This window comes from Tenebrio molitor, chromosome 1 (assembly GCF_963966145.1).
Source record: "Tenebrio molitor chromosome 1, icTenMoli1.1, whole genome shotgun sequence".
Taxonomy (NCBI): Eukaryota; Metazoa; Arthropoda; class Insecta; order Coleoptera; family Tenebrionidae; genus Tenebrio; species Tenebrio molitor.
Genome location: NC_091046.1, coordinates 16,025,621 through 16,043,519, shown reverse-complemented (window position 1 = coordinate 16,043,519; position 17,899 = coordinate 16,025,621). Strand labels below are relative to the sequence as shown.

The 17,899-nt window shown below is 33.7% G+C and overlaps 1 protein-coding gene and 1 long non-coding RNA gene across 2 annotated transcripts in view; one reads left to right on the top strand and one right to left on the bottom strand.

Moving 5' to 3' along the window:
• The window catches only part of LOC138122235 (uncharacterized), a 229,788-nt gene extending 212,329 nt beyond the window's left edge, over nt 1-17,459 (bottom strand). The window contains exon 1 of the long non-coding RNA XR_011156389.1: nt 16,902-17,459. This is a non-coding gene — a long non-coding RNA (uncharacterized lncRNA). The remainder of the gene's footprint in view (nt 1-16,901) is intronic.
• Nucleotides 34-6,310, top strand: LOC138122216 (sericin-1-like). The gene is made up of 4 exons (XM_069036406.1): nt 34-182; nt 276-521; nt 3,096-3,267; nt 6,074-6,310. Exons 1-4 carry the CDS (start codon nt 128-130, stop codon nt 6,225-6,227), a joined length of 627 nt encoding a protein of 208 aa, XP_068892507.1. The 5' UTR covers nt 34-127; the 3' UTR covers nt 6,228-6,310.
• Nucleotides 17,460-17,899: the final 440 nt, after the last annotated feature.

Genomic DNA, 17,899 nt, shown 5'->3' with positions numbered 1-17,899 from the left:
GTAGGTATCCGTTTTTTTTTTTCTTTAAATTAACTGTAAACGATCTTCGAAGAATAATATATTTGGTGGGGAGAACAAAGTTTAAACATTTCAAGTTCATCATTGGTGCTTCCAACTGCGTTTCACAATGGGTTTACAGAATGTATTAGTTTTTATAACTTTTGTTAGCTGTGTACTATCGTGTAAGTATTTTACAAAATAACGATACTTAGTAATTGTAGATCAATATTGATTTTATACGTAAAATATTTACATAAAATTTATAATCGTTGTAGATTCAGGAGAATTCATTCCAAAATCATACTACATAATTGATCACCACGGTCACAAATCTGATGTTGTTTACTTCAGAAGTAAAAGGGCTGTTGAATTATTTCCACTATTGAGAATGAAACGCGGTGGAGGATCTTCCGCCTCGTCTCATAGTTCCGCGACGGCGTCCTCGTCAAGCAGTAGCGGATCCGGCGGCGGCGGCGGCGGCGGCGGCGGAGGAGGTGTACCATTGTATCAAGGAGGAAATGGTAAATAAACAATGCTTTTTTATTTTAACTGCAAAGAATAAAAATATAAGGTTGTTAACTGTAATTTGAGCCGGTAAGGACATTTTTTTTAACTTTAAAATTGTATTAGTGTGTAATTATTATTATGGGCACATATTTTCATTTAAAATTATATATTGTATGTAAGAAGATGTAATGTATTGCATATTCACCCTTTCTTTAAAAGTTCATGTTGATATTTTAACTTTTTTTAAAATAAAATTCTGTTTTAATCGAGTTAGTTACAACAATAAAAGCTAAAAACAGAAAGTAAACCGGCTAATTTAGAGGTGTCCTAAATTTGTTATTTACGGTTCTGTGCTTTCAATAAATATTGAACCACATGATCACGACAATAAAATTTAACTTTAAAGTAAATATCAACAATTAAGAAAAAAATTAAATACGGCGTATTGTGTTAAAATATAATTTACTCTATTTAGGTTTAGGTCATACATCTCGTTATTTTAAAAAATCTTAATATAAAAATTGTTTTATTATAAATAGGTGCACCTGCATCTCTGTAATTGAATGTCAGCAGCACTGTTTCACAGATAATAATGTGGTGGAAATTATGAGAATCCTAAGATGAAAACTCAAAAATTAAAACCTCTTTTTCATCTAGTAAATACGGTATACATGGTGATTCTGAAATAAGTTTGGAAAAAAAAAACGGTAATTGGTGATGATGAGAATAAGTCATAGACAAGAAAATTTTCTTATAAAAGTTTTTTCGTTTTCGAGATACAAATGATTGAAAAATTGGTCAAAATTGCTAGTACGCTGCTGAGTTAAAGGTGATTACGTGATTATGTTGGTAGTTTAGCAACAATAATAATCAAAGGTGCCCGTCAGTTACAAACGTAACCTTAATCCTCTCGAACATTTCCATAGAAACATTTACAAAGCAGTGTGCTTGCACCTACGACTTTATTGTGGAGTTGATGTAACAATGGTTGCTAATGAAATGAACAAATTCGGACAAATTTTACCTATTCATAGGCGTTGAAAATACAAGAATATAGGGTAATTTCCATCCTTTTGAGTTCACCTCCAAGTCATTTACGCAGAATTATTTTGTGTCAAGGCTACCGCACATTTTTTTTCCAAATTTATTTCAGAATCACCTGTATACTTAAAAATATAAACTTCAAAATGTTTGAAATAATTTCCCACGTCTGCGGTTTGGTTTTTACACATAAAATCAAAGGTGACGGTGAACTTGAATACTAACTTGGTAACTCTTTTAATATTCTCGTCATGTAATTTTGGAATAATTTAAAATTCACAGATCTGAATTGGCTGAACGAACGACAATTTTACAAATAAACGTAAAACATTAGTTGAAAACAATTTTGCGTCTTTGGCAATATTGTTAAAACTTATTAAACAATAACTTGTCGGTGAATAATATATTTATAACCCTAAAAATATTGTTAAATATATGCGGTTGAAGAAATTAATGTTTATTTATCTAGGTAATTAATTTGATAAAAATTGTTAAATACGGAAAATATTCTACTTTAAATACTACCAGGGGTGGCGCAAGGACTTGTACCTCAAGGAAAATTGAAATTCTGTTCTAATACATATTTGACCCCCTACTGAGGGTACTGATTACCTAGAGTCGACGTTACTAAATAAATCTTGTGGTATTACTTTTTTTTTTTGTAAATGTAGTTTCGATTTTAGAGGAAAAACTTTACTTGCTTAGCTTTTTTTCAGTCATTTAAGCGTTTTCTACATTTAAGCGGCTCGAATCTACCCCCAGTCAGGCCGTAGTTTGGGTCAATTTGGCGATAATTACCAGTTAAAAAAAAATATGACCATTATAGTATTTGAATTATTACGAACTAAACACTACATTTAATTGACAAAATTGCATTAAAAATATTGAAATGAGGGCAATATTCCAAATAAAACCTTGGTTGTAACATATGATAAATTTTAAGCAAACGTAACTTAGAATTAGGTAAATTCTTTCTTAGCTCTGGGTGCCCAAAAACTCGTGGAACAACTCAATGGGACAATGTCAACTCATGTTAGGAAATAATGAGCAAAATAATTTAAACATTCTATACCTCTTAGATTAGAAAATATGGGGGCTCAAAAGATGCAGTTTTGATCTCATTTATTTTAAATATTAAAAAAGATTTTGACCATTTGTCTTTTACTAGCCAGTGGCATAATAATTCTGAACGATTGTGTTCAGGTTTGCAATTATTTTCTTCATATTTCCAGCATTTCCAAGTATGTAGTAATTTTATGTCCGTTTCACGTCAAATAACACACGGCAACATGGATAGAACAAAAATGCAATATTTGCAAGCTATTGGGATACATAGAATGTTTTTAAATGTTGCCACATTTAGTGTAACGAATAGGTCAATATCTTCTACAAAAAGGAAGATTGATCTTTTTAAACACTTTTACCTGATATTTTAATGACTACTTAATAACGTACTGCTAAGCTGTTCTGCGAATTTTGGGGCACCCAATGTAAACGTTTCAAATTAGTGGGTATAAGTAATTCTAATTTACAATATTTCTTTATAGATTATAACCCAGGAATTATTGATCCAGCTTTTGGGCAAGATTTCTTTAACTTTGGGGGAGGCGGTGGAAGTGGCGGCCATTCGCATTCCTTTGCTAGTGCCAGTTCTAGCAGTTCTTCTGGAGTACCTGGGCAAGGAGGATCCGGTGGCATCGACGGACAAGGATATAACGGGTAAGTTTCCTGAGCTTATTATAATGAATAACATGCAAGTATGTAATTTGTATTAATATCTACATTACTCAACACCAAAGAGATTGGATATAATAAACAACTTTCCTTGTATTACCTAATTAAAAAAATATACAAAAGTAGAAAAATTAACAACCTCAGGCTATTTAAAATACCGTGACTTAACATCTATTTGTATTGAATAACTCATTTCAGTGAAGGTTGTGTTTAACTGAATTATTAAACATATTTATTTTGTTCATCAGATTTAAGGTGTCGAGATGATGGATTTTTTTACACAAATACATTAAAAAATCTGTTATTATAAATACACCCCCCACAACAATTATCGCAAAACATATGTTTATACAGGGTGACTGACGAAAAACCTTTGATGCTGTATCTTGCTTATTTTTTATCCGATTTGAATAAGTGACACATCAAATGAAATAATTTTGAAAACACTTTATTATCAACTGATTAAAAAAAAAATCTTCCCTCCAGTTTTTGACATATGAACATCAGCTTCTTTTTTTCAAGTAGCACTGTACATTTTTTTTTATTCAGTATTGTAGAGATTTGTCTTCTGAATATAAAAATGCAAAGAACTATACCCAAATTTAAAAATCAAGTGACCAAAATAAACAAGAGAGAAATTTGTTCTAAATGCTCGAAATGACTAAGTAAGCTCTGAATATTCATTTGTCAAAACAGAGATAATGATAACAATAATGTTGCTGTGGAAGAAAATTTACAAAGACGATTTAGTGTTAACGTGTGGTGTGGCATTTTTGGAGATAGAATGGACTAGTGGGTCCCTTTTTTATTGATAGCAGTCTCGATCAAACAAAATATCATATTATTTATTATCAAACGAAATAAGCAACTTTCTGGATGAGATACCATTAGCAGTGTTGAAAAGAGTCGTCTTTCATCAGGACGGCGCCATACCACGTAGGGACGTAGGCACGCATGAATTTTGTATTTTTAAATCATTTAAATTATGTTGGTGAACGACGAATGGGTGCTCATGGAGCTATTCGATGGCCCGCTAGATCCGCAGATTTAAATCCATTGGATTTCTTTACGTTAATTGGAAACTTTCGAGACAATGTTTATTTGACCCCACCAGGCACCCAAAAAGAGTTTAAAAAAAGGGTAGTGCGAGTATGTCAGGAAAAACCCAGAAATTTTTTACTGAACGCAAAAGTGAGCATTTCTAGAAGGTATCGACAGTGTCTACAACAGCACTGAGGAAATTTTGAGCAACCAGAATAGATTTTGTATTGTTTACAAATTTGATTAGTTAATTTTTGATTTTCAATTTTTTTCAATTAAAATACATTTTCTGTTTTTTTTTCTTTTAATGTACGAATATTCAGAAGAAGATGAATAAAAAAATATATAGAGTGTAATTTGAAAAAAAAAAGTTGGCTATCGTCTGTCAGAAAATAGATGTCGAAAAAAATATCGAATAGGATACTAATGAAGTGTTTTTCGAACTACATATTTCATTTGATGTGTCATTTATTCAAATCGCATAAAAAATAAGTAAGATACAGCGTCAAAGGTTTTTCGTCAGTCACCCTGTACATGGAAAATTTGAACTTTAACTTAATTTTTTTTCTGTGTTATCCTTCCGAGAATGGAATTGTATAAAATCCATATTGCACATATCAACATAAGGAGTTACAGTCATTGATTAATTCGCTCTAAAGTATTGTGGTAAACGAGATGGTTCTGCAATGTCTTGCATACAGTCAACAAAAATTAACACAAGCAGTGCAGAAATCAATTATCATGCCAATATAGGGTTGGAAACTTCTTAAAGATTAAATTTAGTCTATTTATACGAAATGTTTGGAGACCATTTGCTATATACTATCGCGAGCAAAAAAAACTGGTCGTCAAAATCATACTTTGACGCAATGGAAAATGCTCCATTGTAAAACGGTCGTAAATATCATAACCTATCATCATGTTGTATGACATTGATTGTAATTTTTTTCTCATATTTTGACACTTTTTTGACATGGGCATAATCAGGCGGGGAAATTTTTTAAATTAGTGACAATCTAACCAAACTTTGAAACAACATTGACGACCAGAATTTTTTTGCTACGGTACTTAAGAAACAAAGTGATGCGATAATTGTTGTGCGGTGTGTACATGCATACCTACATATTGGGTAATCTTAGATTACACTGTAATAATCCGAATACTGTAGCTTTTTTTGTCGAAAAGATTATGTTACCACTTTACATTACTTATAATATTTATTACTAAAACTAGATTTACCAAGAAAGGTGAAAGTTCTGTAAAACCGCGTCGTTGTAATAATTGAAAATGGAGACATTTTAGGAATGAAAATGTTGTTGAAATGCATTTTTTTGTTCGACATTGTCAGATTTGAGTATTTTCTCCTGTGTGAACGGATTTTGATAAATGTCACAACTTGTCAAAACGAAACGTCAAGCTAATTTTAAAGATTTCAAGCGATTTGGAACCTTTAAAGGGATCGGCGAACAAAAAAACGTATTCAACTCGTTCGTGTGTAAATTGCGCTTTTTTTGGCACTCGTAGGCCCACTCATGCCAAAAAAGCCCAATTTACACACGAACTCGTTAAATAAACTGCTATTATCGTGCTTACTGCTTAGTCCAGGTGGTCTCAAGTCTCAAGTAAATGAAGATCGCCTTGGTTTAGTTTAATGTTTTATGACGTGAGAAAAATGGAGTAGATTGAGTACTTCTTACATAAATGATAAAACAATAATTATAATAATCGTTAAACATGTTTCTTTTTGCAGTCCAATTTTATTTTCCCGTTTTGGTGAAGACACTGGCACTGGCGTGAAAGTTTCTGGTAGTGCTAAAGGACAAAAAGGCGCTTTCAGTTCAAGTTCATCGTCGATCGATGGTGATGGAAAAATCACCTACTCTGTCAAATCTGGCAAATACTAATTTACAGCTTACACCGCAACAATATTATTTTGATTTAAAAAAATCTTGACATTACATATGTAATAAATAATGGTAATCTAAAACGTTTGGTATATAAAGGATCCTGCGATTTTATAGATAAGTCACCAACTTGATAATTATCTCTCACCGAGAGAGCGTTAAATTCAGGCATTGTATGAAAGGAGAACGCACACTTTATATGTAATTCTAAAGACCACTCAAATGGGGTTATTTTGATATCAATCGACGCGTCTTGAAATGACGAATATTTGATATCATTGCGCCAAATGTGTAACTCGATTAATAAAGCGACAAAATCGATAAAATTTGAAATATTTTCCAACTGATTTCTGTCAGAACACTTCATAAAACTGTCATTTGTAATTTATGGGGGATTACGGATTCGGCTATTCCCTTTTAAAGGCATTTTACTGGTTCAGTGTCATCTTTGCAATTATACATCCTACTGTGAACCCTCAAAAGAAGTCAATTGCCCCCGTAAATAACTATCCTTATTTATGGAGTCCCAAAACTAACCCGAGAAGGGTATCTACCGCTCTCTTTCACACTCATATAAAGTAAATGGAAGTTTTTTATTTTCAATTAAATTGCGGCTTTATTTATAGAGTTAGCGTTTTGGCGCAATGGTATCAAATATTTGTCATTTCAAGACGCGTCGATTGATATCAAAATATCCCCATTTGAGTGGTCTTTAGAATTACATATAAAGTGTGCGTTCTCTTTTCCCTGTTTTACTACACTTTTCCTAGACATTCTATTCTATTAGCTACCTACATACAACATATGTATCTCACTAAAAATCCGGCAGCTTTTATCTCTGGCGTCTTTAAGGTTACAAATTTTCAACACCAAAACCGTTTTAATTTACTACCCCATCATTTCCATTTCACTCTTCCAGATTATGATTTAATATCATGACAAAAAGGGTTGCATCTGCTGCATCTAAAGTACCAAAAAACAAGTGAAAGTTTTCTTCTATTGGTTTTTTATTCATCGATATCAGTCAAACAACATAGTATCCACAGGTGAGCAACGAAATTTTACCCAAAATTTTCAACAACTCTAACTCGATAACTGAAGAGTTTACGAAAAAAAAAAAATTAAATATCTTGCTATTGACCTGTTCTGTGAAGAATTAAAATTAAGGTAAGTACTTATTTCTGGGACACGTTGCACACAAAATACCTATACCTACTACGCGCCAAAAAAAATCACTTTCTCAAAATATGTACGAGTATTTCAGATCAGTAATAAAATGATGATATATTTCTATATTTGCTCAAAATGTTTTTAGATAACGTGAAAATTTTAATAAGGAGCAAAGTCTCCGCGATTATTTGTATACTCTACAAGTCTAGGAAGGAATAGTGAAAATCAGATGAGTAATGTGTGTCTGAACTATTCCATCTCAATGCTATCTGCAGCCTGCAGCTGATGCCGTAGTTCTTCTGTTGTGTTCAGAAGCTACTGTAAAGAAACAACTCCATCTGCGATTCTTCTGATCACGTGAATTTTATGTTGGCGATAAATTTGGTGACCTGGGATGTCAAGGCAATAAGTTTACATTATTGACTTCAAAAAACTCTCTTATTATCGGATCTATGTGAAAACACGCGTTATCTTACTGAAAAATAGAGAGATAAATAAATGCTCTTAGGTAGGTATCAAAGGTAATCAGCTCATATCATCACTCCTAGTGTTAATCTGATGTGACGTTTCTGGGCAATCTTTCACTTGACCTCTGATTCCTTAGCATTCCCTACGTGTGAACTTGGGCTCGTTGCTGAAAATAACATTGTGCCATTTTTGTGACCACTGTGCTTCACTGAGTTCCTGGGTCAGAGGAAGTCGAAAATAAGGACACTAAGATCAATTGATCTAATCCGTCGAAATAGGATAAGCCGATAAGCGCTAAGATAGCATGTCCAACTACTCTGATCATTTATATTTTTATAAAGTTGATGCATGTTTCAAATTCATTCCTTCATAGTATTTTTTTTCACTACTAGTCTGAGAAGGCGTCATTATTTACTCCTGAACCGAACCCAGAAGTAGAATTTCTCTTCTACTGGTTAATAATTTTTCATTATTAACCCAGGGTTAATAATGAACAACCGTCACCTACCAATGAAATATTGTCGCTTATTTCATTGGCTAACGTAGACGATTTTCATAGCAACCGTTAGAAATGACAACAAAAGCACTAAAATCACAAAATAAGCTTTAATAGTATGTATGTTATATACCAAGGTAGAGAACATATCTTTCTAAGCCGAGCTGGATTATTATTACACGAGACGCGAAGCGTCGAGGGCAATAATGTAAATGAGGCTTAGAAAATGTTCTCTACCGTGGTTTATTAGATATTTATGCATTAAGGGAGATATGAACCTGATTTTTCCCTGAGGTTGACGTGGTTATAATCGGAGGGCCTTTGGCCCGAGGAATTATAAATCAACCGAGGGTAAAAACATGAATATCTCCCGTGGTGCATACAATATTTTATTTTTTAGTCTCTGTACTTAAAAGTTAAAATGTTATTAAAAATATTTAGCAGGGAAGATTGCGTGAATATGTGGTTGCTATAGTCACAGATTACTCATATAAACAAAACAGATAGTGCACTCGGACCTCGAATTGTTTCCAGTTTCAGTGCGCAAGTCTCTGTTTTGGTTCGCACGAATTTAAAAACCTGTTTAGTTGGTTTTGTTAATAAATACGGTAAAGAAGAATTTTCCCTTAGATTATTCTCTAAAACTGCATGTCCACATGAGAATTTATTATGCATCAAAATATTACAACCGCAACATAAATTGCCCAACACTTAAAAACAGAAAGTTATTGAATGTATCGCATTTGTGACTTTGTGAAGCATTTATTTCAGGTAGTGTAAAAGATAAAACGGCCTAACCCAGAAAATATAGAAATATACTTAATATAATAATTATAATTGACTATAACATAATATCTTTAGAACCAAAAGCCTAATAATAACTTACAATTAATTGGTATAAATAAAACTGTAGTTTAAATTCACTACAACAAAATTTAAACTTATTTCTTGCCACAATTAAGTCTGTATGGGTTAGCCCGTTTCAATTTTGACTGTTTTATTTAGAATAATTGATTTGTTTGAATTGTATTCCTTTTTTTTTTTTTTTTTCTTTCTGAAAGATATATTACGTTAATATTTTATTCTGGTTTTATTTTCTGTATCATTTTTATGGACATAACATTAATAGAATTGATTAGAACTCATATATTGGTTTTATTTGCTTTATTTACAATTTTAGAACTCCGCGTCGATCGGTTCACATTTTAAATTCGCGCGAACCAAACGAAAGCTACCGCGGCAAGAATCTTGGACCGCTACAATCAATGCATTGCTGGTCAAGTGCACTATCTGATCTGTGCTATAGTTTCGCTCTCATGAGTTTGTTGTCAACAATGTGGAGGGCGAAAAAATTTTACAAATCCCAAGGGAGATATGACGATATGAGTTGTTTTTCACAATCTGTATCTATGACGAAAAGAAACAATATCATGTTACTAAAAAATAAATACATTTTTTTTCACTACTAGATACGTTAAAACCCTTTCTGATAATAATTATTAATCAAATTATTTTGTCTGATGCGGCGATCCGAATTCTCATTTTTCAACGGTTGTTATGAAAATCGTCTACGTTAACCAATGAAATCAACGAAAATCTTTTGTTGCTAGGTGACGGCTATTCATTATTGACCTTGGTTAATAATAAAAAATTATTAACCTTGGGAGAGAAATCCTACTTCTGGGGTCGGTTCGAGAGTCAATAATGACGCCTTCTGAGACTAGTAATGAAAAATAGTATATGATATACCAAGGTGGAGAGGTTCATGATTATAGCCAGAACGCCAAGATTAGAGCCCGAGGCGCGCCGAGGGTTGTAAGGCGCGACGGCTATAAGGGACTTCTCCACCGTGGTTTATATAGTTCAAATGACATTCGAATTTAAAATCAAAAATACAATTGTATTCAGTATTGTTTTAGAAAGAAAATACAGGGTGTCCCAAAAATGGCGTACTAACGGTGCACTACGGTGTAGAAGAGACTACCGTAAACGTCAGAAAAATGTTTAAAAAATTCTATTGGACTTAATTGCTGATTTGGCGGTCCTTGAAAGTGGCACTTAACAGGAAAATTATTTTGAAATATATGTATTAAATTGTCATGACAGCTACCTCTAATCGTACATATTATCACAAAGTACAAGATTGCTCACTACCAATATCTAATCCTGCACAATAGCGAATTTAGAAGCTTTGGAAATCGAAAAAAATATTTTAAATCCACTACGGTAAAATCGCAAGGTAATGATGTACGAGTACATCTTTGTTTACATTGTATTACCGTTAATAATAAAAATAATAATAATTTATTTTTTTGTCTGAAAATTTTTTTCCATATTTTTTTCGTGTACATTTAAACATCCTGGATACGGTAGTAAGTAGTTAGTACGCCATTTTTGGGACACCTGTATGAACTTAATGTACTCAATCTTAACTATAAAATCATGTCTAAACATATTTTTCCGCATTTTTATTCTTTAGAAACGCCCGTACTGTGGCGCCCTCATCGGCGAAAATTGGCTCTTTCTCGGAAACATTTTCGCAATGCTTTTTTTAATGAAATGAACAGGCCGGTTATTATACAGCAGGTCGTTGTATGGACACTTTAATTTTAAAGTAACCGTGAAAAGAATAAATCAACGGTGTCCGCACATTTTTCCCATACTCCACCAGATTTTTCCCACACTCCACTAGACATTTTTGACATTGTTCGGGAAATCGCACCTCCCTTGACCTAAAGTGTAAGGTAACGCTATATTTCCCAGATTGGGAGGCCGAAAATAAAATTTCAAAACCAATCCCAAAATTCAAAAAACATTTGAAGGACCTTATGTTTAGTCGCCGACAGGAGTCTGCTTCAGCTGACGCTACAGAACTCTGTAAGACTTAAATCGACCTTTGGTCCTCACCACAGACAGAACGGAATTTTTTCCATAAATAGCAAATTATTGTTTAAACAATATAAATATTTACGTGCCCCAACCAAAATGTTTCTGATTTCAAATAATATATAAATACACACATAAAAAAAAAACATCAAAATCCGAGCTGTTTCTGAGGATTAAGAAGTAAAAACCTTCAATGGGTCATATGCATGAACCATTAGCAAATGCTTTTACTTGTATTAGTAAGAGATAGAAATACATGGACTCTATTAGATAGAAAAAGACATATATATAGTATAAGCAAATGCTTATTCTTATTCATACTACCCATTGACTCGACTAAAACTATGATTTTCTGGTCCTTTTGTGCCTTTATTTGGTTCAAAAATATGAAAAAAATGCTGTTGCAAATGACAAGTGGTTTTTTGCAACTTGAGTCAACTTTACACTATTACGGATATTACTGTCAAGTAATAGTGCAGTGCTTATCAACATAATTACCGGCGTCTCGCCTCCACTTTTTGACTTTGTTGTGTATTATGTTCTGTGTCAATGTTAAGGAACTTCCTCACGATATGACATGAGTATAATAATATACCTTTTTCTACTTTGCGTTCGTACTGATGCTATTACGATAATGTTTTGCGTATCGTAATAGGAAAAGGCGTGATATATGTAATAATAATACTAAAAATAGTGAAATTTAATTTTTTAATTTTGACGGATACTGTGGTGTCGCGGCAGACGTGACCTTGGGTGGAATCCTTCAACTTTAACGGTTTAAAATTTTTGTTTTTCATTGAAAAAGTGGCAAAGTAGAAAAAATACTGTATGACATCTCGTTTATAAGGCATTTTATCGCACTTACTCCTTTAGGGCACTCCTCGCTACGCTCGTCGTGCTCTAAAACCGTGCGTGCGATAAAATGCTTCTTATAAGACTCGTATCATAATACATATATTATTTTCTACTTTGCGTTCGTACTGATGCTATTACGATACTGTTTTGCTTTGCGTATCGTAATAGGAAAAGGCATGATATAATAATAATACTAAAAATAGTGAAATTTAATTTTTTAATTTTGACGGATACTGTAGTGTCGCAGCAGACCGCAGACGTGACCTTGGGTGGAATCCTTCAACTTTATAAAAGCAATACCCTTCTCAAGATAACAATTTTTAATTATCGGACGATTACAACAACTTTTAATCGACACATGAGGTGCACAATAAACAATTATTAATTAGCACATCTCTCTCTCAAGCGTCTGAATTCGCACTGCTTTCCCCGTTAGTTTCCCGTATCCCCGGTTCCCGTTTTCGATATTGCAAACCCATGCATTGGCGTTGACCTTCGTCTTGGGTTTCGAATGTCCAACATTAATGTTGGGGCTCGTCTTCTTTTGCTCTCCTGTCAGGTGGCTCCAGTTGTGATTGGGAATTTAAGGAAATTCTTGAACAGTTTTAGTATAGTTCTCCCAGAGCTGCAGCGATTTTATGGCAGGGTACCATTGTATAAACGTTAACAACACCGACAAGAGGTTTAAACCGCAAGTACAGTTGCGGAATTAAAATTTCGGGCACTATTGTCAATGTCATGATATAAACTCTAAAACAACCTTTACGTTAATAACCTTATTTTTTACTCTTGTCATTTTTTTGTCTTTTTGGCATTCAAAAATTGTCATTTGTGGCATAATAACGGGTAGGCAACATATCAAAGCGATGATTTAATGTCAGTCATGATGACAGTAGAAGGTGCTTTACAGAGATTTTCTTGAAGTGACAGAAAAATAGTGCTCGAAATTTTAATTCCGCAACTGTACAACCCCTAATCGTAAATTCGTCCAAGTACTATAGTTTTCCCATTTATAATTTGGTTTTACTACCAGCCCTGTTGTCAGGGAGTTAAATACCCCGACAATAGACAACTACCGCCATAAATCCTAGGACTGTAAAAGAAGGTCCGTTGTCTGTTGTCTGACTAGGCTACAATATCTTCACGTCTATTGCCAAAACCGCAACCCCAGCCCCTAATAATTACAATTGCACTGCCATAAAACCAAATTATAAATGGGAAAACTATACCCTCTAAACTGACAAGTATAGAACGAAAATGATGATTGACAGGGGTCTGTTTATGTCGCTTATCGGCATCTCAACAGGCGTAATAATTACTATTGCCCTGCCATAAAATCGCTGCAGCTCTGGGAGAATTATATAAAGATATGTATTGCAAAAATAAGGGAGGTCACAATAGCTCGTCTGCACTTGCTGATCACTGCTGGCGCTGCTGGAGGAAGAGGCCGCACTCAGGGGTAGGGCACTCTAATAGACGACCTTGAATCAAGTTTAATATTTTTCGGCCACTACAGATGGTGCTCAAATCAGAAAAAAATTAAAACGTTTGCTACTACCAACACAATTTAGCAATTCCTGTGGTTGGTCATCCTGGTTAAATCCCCAATCCGAGGCACTTTCCTAGTAATTCCCAGAGGGCCGCACTGCCGCAGTCCCGCAGTCCGGTCTTGCACCTTGCACCGTCCAGCTGCGGTTCTCCCTCCTACAAGGGTAGGGGTAGTTCGCCTTGTGTCGCAGACACATACCACCCGCACTACTCCTACTAGCTAACACAGTTGCCTAACCTACGTTTCTTAAAGCTAACATTCAAAATAATTTATTTAAAAAAAGTCAGGTTTTCTCGTTTTGATTGGTCAATATTTGTCACGCAATTGGTTGCTAGACACATGAAGGAAATAATCGTGCCAATTTTTCTCGTCTAATTGCTAAGCAATATGTTTTCGTTGCAAAAAATATTTTTTTGTTCGACACTGTCAGAATTTGAGAATTTCCTCCTATGTGAACGGATTTTGATAAATGTCACAACTTGTCAAAACGAAACGTCAAGCTAATTTTAAAGGTTTTAAGCGATTTGGAGCCTTTAAGGGGCTCGTCGAACAAAAAAATGTTGTATTCAACTCGTTCTCTCGCGTTTTAAAATGGCCCACGCGTGCCAAAAAAGGCCCAATTTACACACAAACTCGTCAAATAAACTAATATCTATTCACTTTGATTGTGACCACAACGAAAAACATAGTAGGCGCTGTTTAGCTGTGTGCTGCATACGTTTTACACTAAATATTTGTGTGGTGTGAACATGATGTGAAAATGTCAAAATTGTGAAAACTTGACAATGGTAGTAAAGCAATGATTTTAATGTATTTATCGACTGTAATTACACAAGAGGTCTTTTTTGTCCGGATAAAATTGAATTTTTTTACGATAATTTGGTTGCTTGGTAAATTGACGACACAAACCACCAGACAAAAAAACTCGTCCTTCGGACTCGTTTTTTTATCGGGTGGTTTGTGTCGTCAATTTACCAAAAAGAAACCAAATTAGAGTTTAAAAAATGAAATTTTATCCTGGACGAAAAAAACCTCGAGCGTAATTCGATGAGATAATTTAATGAATAATAAACAATAATAGGTATGTACAGTCGATGGACAAATAAAACTGGGACAAGAATGACAATCACATAAGTCAAAATTTATAAATTTGCATGGTTTAATTACGACTTTATCACAAATAGGTTAACTTTGGTATGACATATTATATAGACACTGACAAATATATTGACAATTCAATGGTCTGATTTACATAGATTAAATTTTAAGTGTCCCAGTTTTATTTGTCCACCGACCGTACCTAATTATGAAAAATTGAATTGGCCATTTTGCACTTCAATTTATTACAAGCTGTGTCAATGTTTAAGATTGTTGGTTCGTTATCATAACAACAAACAATAATCAGGTTCGAAAAAGTTTGCCATGGAAGTTTAAGCACATTTTATCCAGATGCAAAGTTAGGGCTAACTTTATCCGATGTCAAAGTGACAAATGCATCGCGGCTTATGGGATTTTTTATACATGAATTAAATTATCGACTGTAATTACACGAGAGGTCTTTTTTTGTCCGGATAAAATTGAATTTTTTTACGATAATTTGGTTGCTTGGTAAATTGACGACACAAACCACCCGATAAAAAAACGAGTCCGTAGGACGAGTTTTTTTATCTGGTGGTTTGTGGAGTCAATTTACCAAAAAGAAACCAAATTAGAGTTTAAAAGATGAAATTTTATCCTGGACGAAAAAACCTCGAGCGTAATTCGATGAGATAATTTAATGAATAATGATAGGTAGGTAATTATGAAAAATTGAATTGGCCATTTTGCACGTCAAAGTGACAAATGCATCTCGGCTTATGGGATTTTTTATACATGAATTAAATTATCAATATTAATAACGGAAATCAATATTTGAAGTAGGAGAAACTAAAAACGTCTGTCTGATTCTGTGATCACGTCTGTTGAAAAGTGAGGTTATATCCAGGTACAGATTATTTAACGTAAAAACTTCGAAATAACCTCATGCAATTCTCGATATTAATGAAGAACGAAGGAAATGGTCATTTGGCAGTAACACAAACGCGAAAAATACTTGGGGATTACTAAAGGTACCTAATCAGAACTTTCAATTAGCATTGATTAATACAAATATTTTCAGATAAAAACTAATCAGACAGAAAATTCAAAAAAATGATTTACATGGGATGAAAAGGCAGAAGATATCAAACTACAACACTTACTAGCCAAAATGTACAACAAAAAAGCACGAATAGAGTTAACTTTATTGGTGATGTTCGTCTTTGTGAGTTGTTTTCCCGTTGGCTTCAATAAATGTCTCAAACAAGTCAATATTAACCGTTTGGTCCCAACTTTGAGAAGACGACGTGGCATTTTCTTTTTGAATTCTAAAATTTGGTACCAAAACTCAATTTTATAGATATGCGCACAGTGTACGTCGAAAAACGTTTGCGCAAGTCGTTCTCCGTTCTGTCTTCTGTGAGCGTGACGTTTCTGTCAAAATGGCGCCTCCGAGAGTTGCCAACTGCGACTGGATTTAGTGTTATCTAAAATTCCCTATCAATAACCTAGCAACTGAAAAGTTACTAGGGAGTAGTCACAATCAAAATGAATAGATTATACATACTATATCCGACTAAATGAAACCTCTTGTGTAATTACAGTCGAAAAAACAACGGGTACAGTTTTTCCGCGAAAAAATGTATGTCAAAATGAGACGTCAAATTTATTAAGTCAAAATGAAATGTCAAATTTATAGAGGGTTATTCTAAATGATTGTAGTCGAAGTAGGCGTAAAAACTGAATGTAAAATTTATGGTTGCCGCTCCACATAAAAAAACATCAAAATGATGTGAATAAGTGAGTACTATGCCGGCCAAAATATTTTGGCCGTCATTGTCTGTCAATTCAAAAAAAAAATGTAATCCATACTTTATTGTCATCATGATTACCGTCTTGATTATGAACGTTATTTTTTGGGTGGTAAATTTCAAAACTCCAAATTATTTTGTCATTTCTACTACACAAAACGTTTACCTCAGGTTATCTATGTACGATTGCTCTAATTTTGCTCATTCATGTCGGATTTTTGGAATATCTGAACTTCAAACAGTTTAAATTGATTGTCAAACTGACAAGAATCGAAAGTTGGGTTACGATTCCTAAAGGTTTATTTACACTTTACTTGAATGTCAAGAAAGTGACGGCCAAAATTTTTTGGCCGCCATAGTACACACCATTCACACACGGGAGTTAAATTGGGTGCAAAACAACTCAATATTTCTGGATTCAATCGTTAATTTAACAAAAATAAATAAAACTCTCATCACCGCACTTTTCACCTAAAAAATGACAGTGACAGCGACAAAACTGACAGTTCACATGAAAGCGGCAAAAATGTAATAACATGGGCATGGCCTACTTCGACTACAATCATTTAGAATAACCCTGTGTTAAATTAATATTAAATCGGTAGACAAGTGTAACAAACAAGGTCCTAAATATATGATTAGTTTTACATTCAAGATATAATAATTGCTGGTACTATCGTACTTTGGTCGTCACTTTTTGACACTTCAAATGTAAATAAAGTATTAATGTCAATATACATGACAATTTCAAATTATTCTTGTCAAAAATATGGCTTCTTCAGTTTTTGATAAATATAGAATCGTCTTACTTGCTTCTGAAGGTTGTCTAAACCGCGACCATGTTGATTTTTTGCTTTTGAACCCTGCCTCCGCAGCTGGGATTTACCCCACCCGTATGACACTGCTGAATTAAAATAATTTTGACAACAATAAAAAATACGGTTAAACATCCTAAAGCTTGCTTTACAATTGAATATCATTTATGTCACATTGACGACCAAAATATTTTGGCCGCGATAGTAAGTACAAATAGTTGCGTATATGCGTCAACTCAATAAAAAATTTCTCGGTGGATTGTTAAGTCGAATACAATTCGTGGTTTAATTTTTTCTGCAAAATTTATCATTTAAGACATGAGTAGCTTTTGCAACGGAAATTACACGACGAAGGAGACGAGTGTAATTTTCCAAAAGCAAAGCAAATTTTGTTGGAAAAAATTAGACCACTTATTGTATTATACCCCGGATTGAGTTTACAAGAGGGGAAAAAATTTAATTTTTGATTTTACGCAAAAACTTCAGAGGAATAACATTTTTTTGCTTCTTCTTCTTCTTCTTTTTCAACACAGGGGAAGACTTAA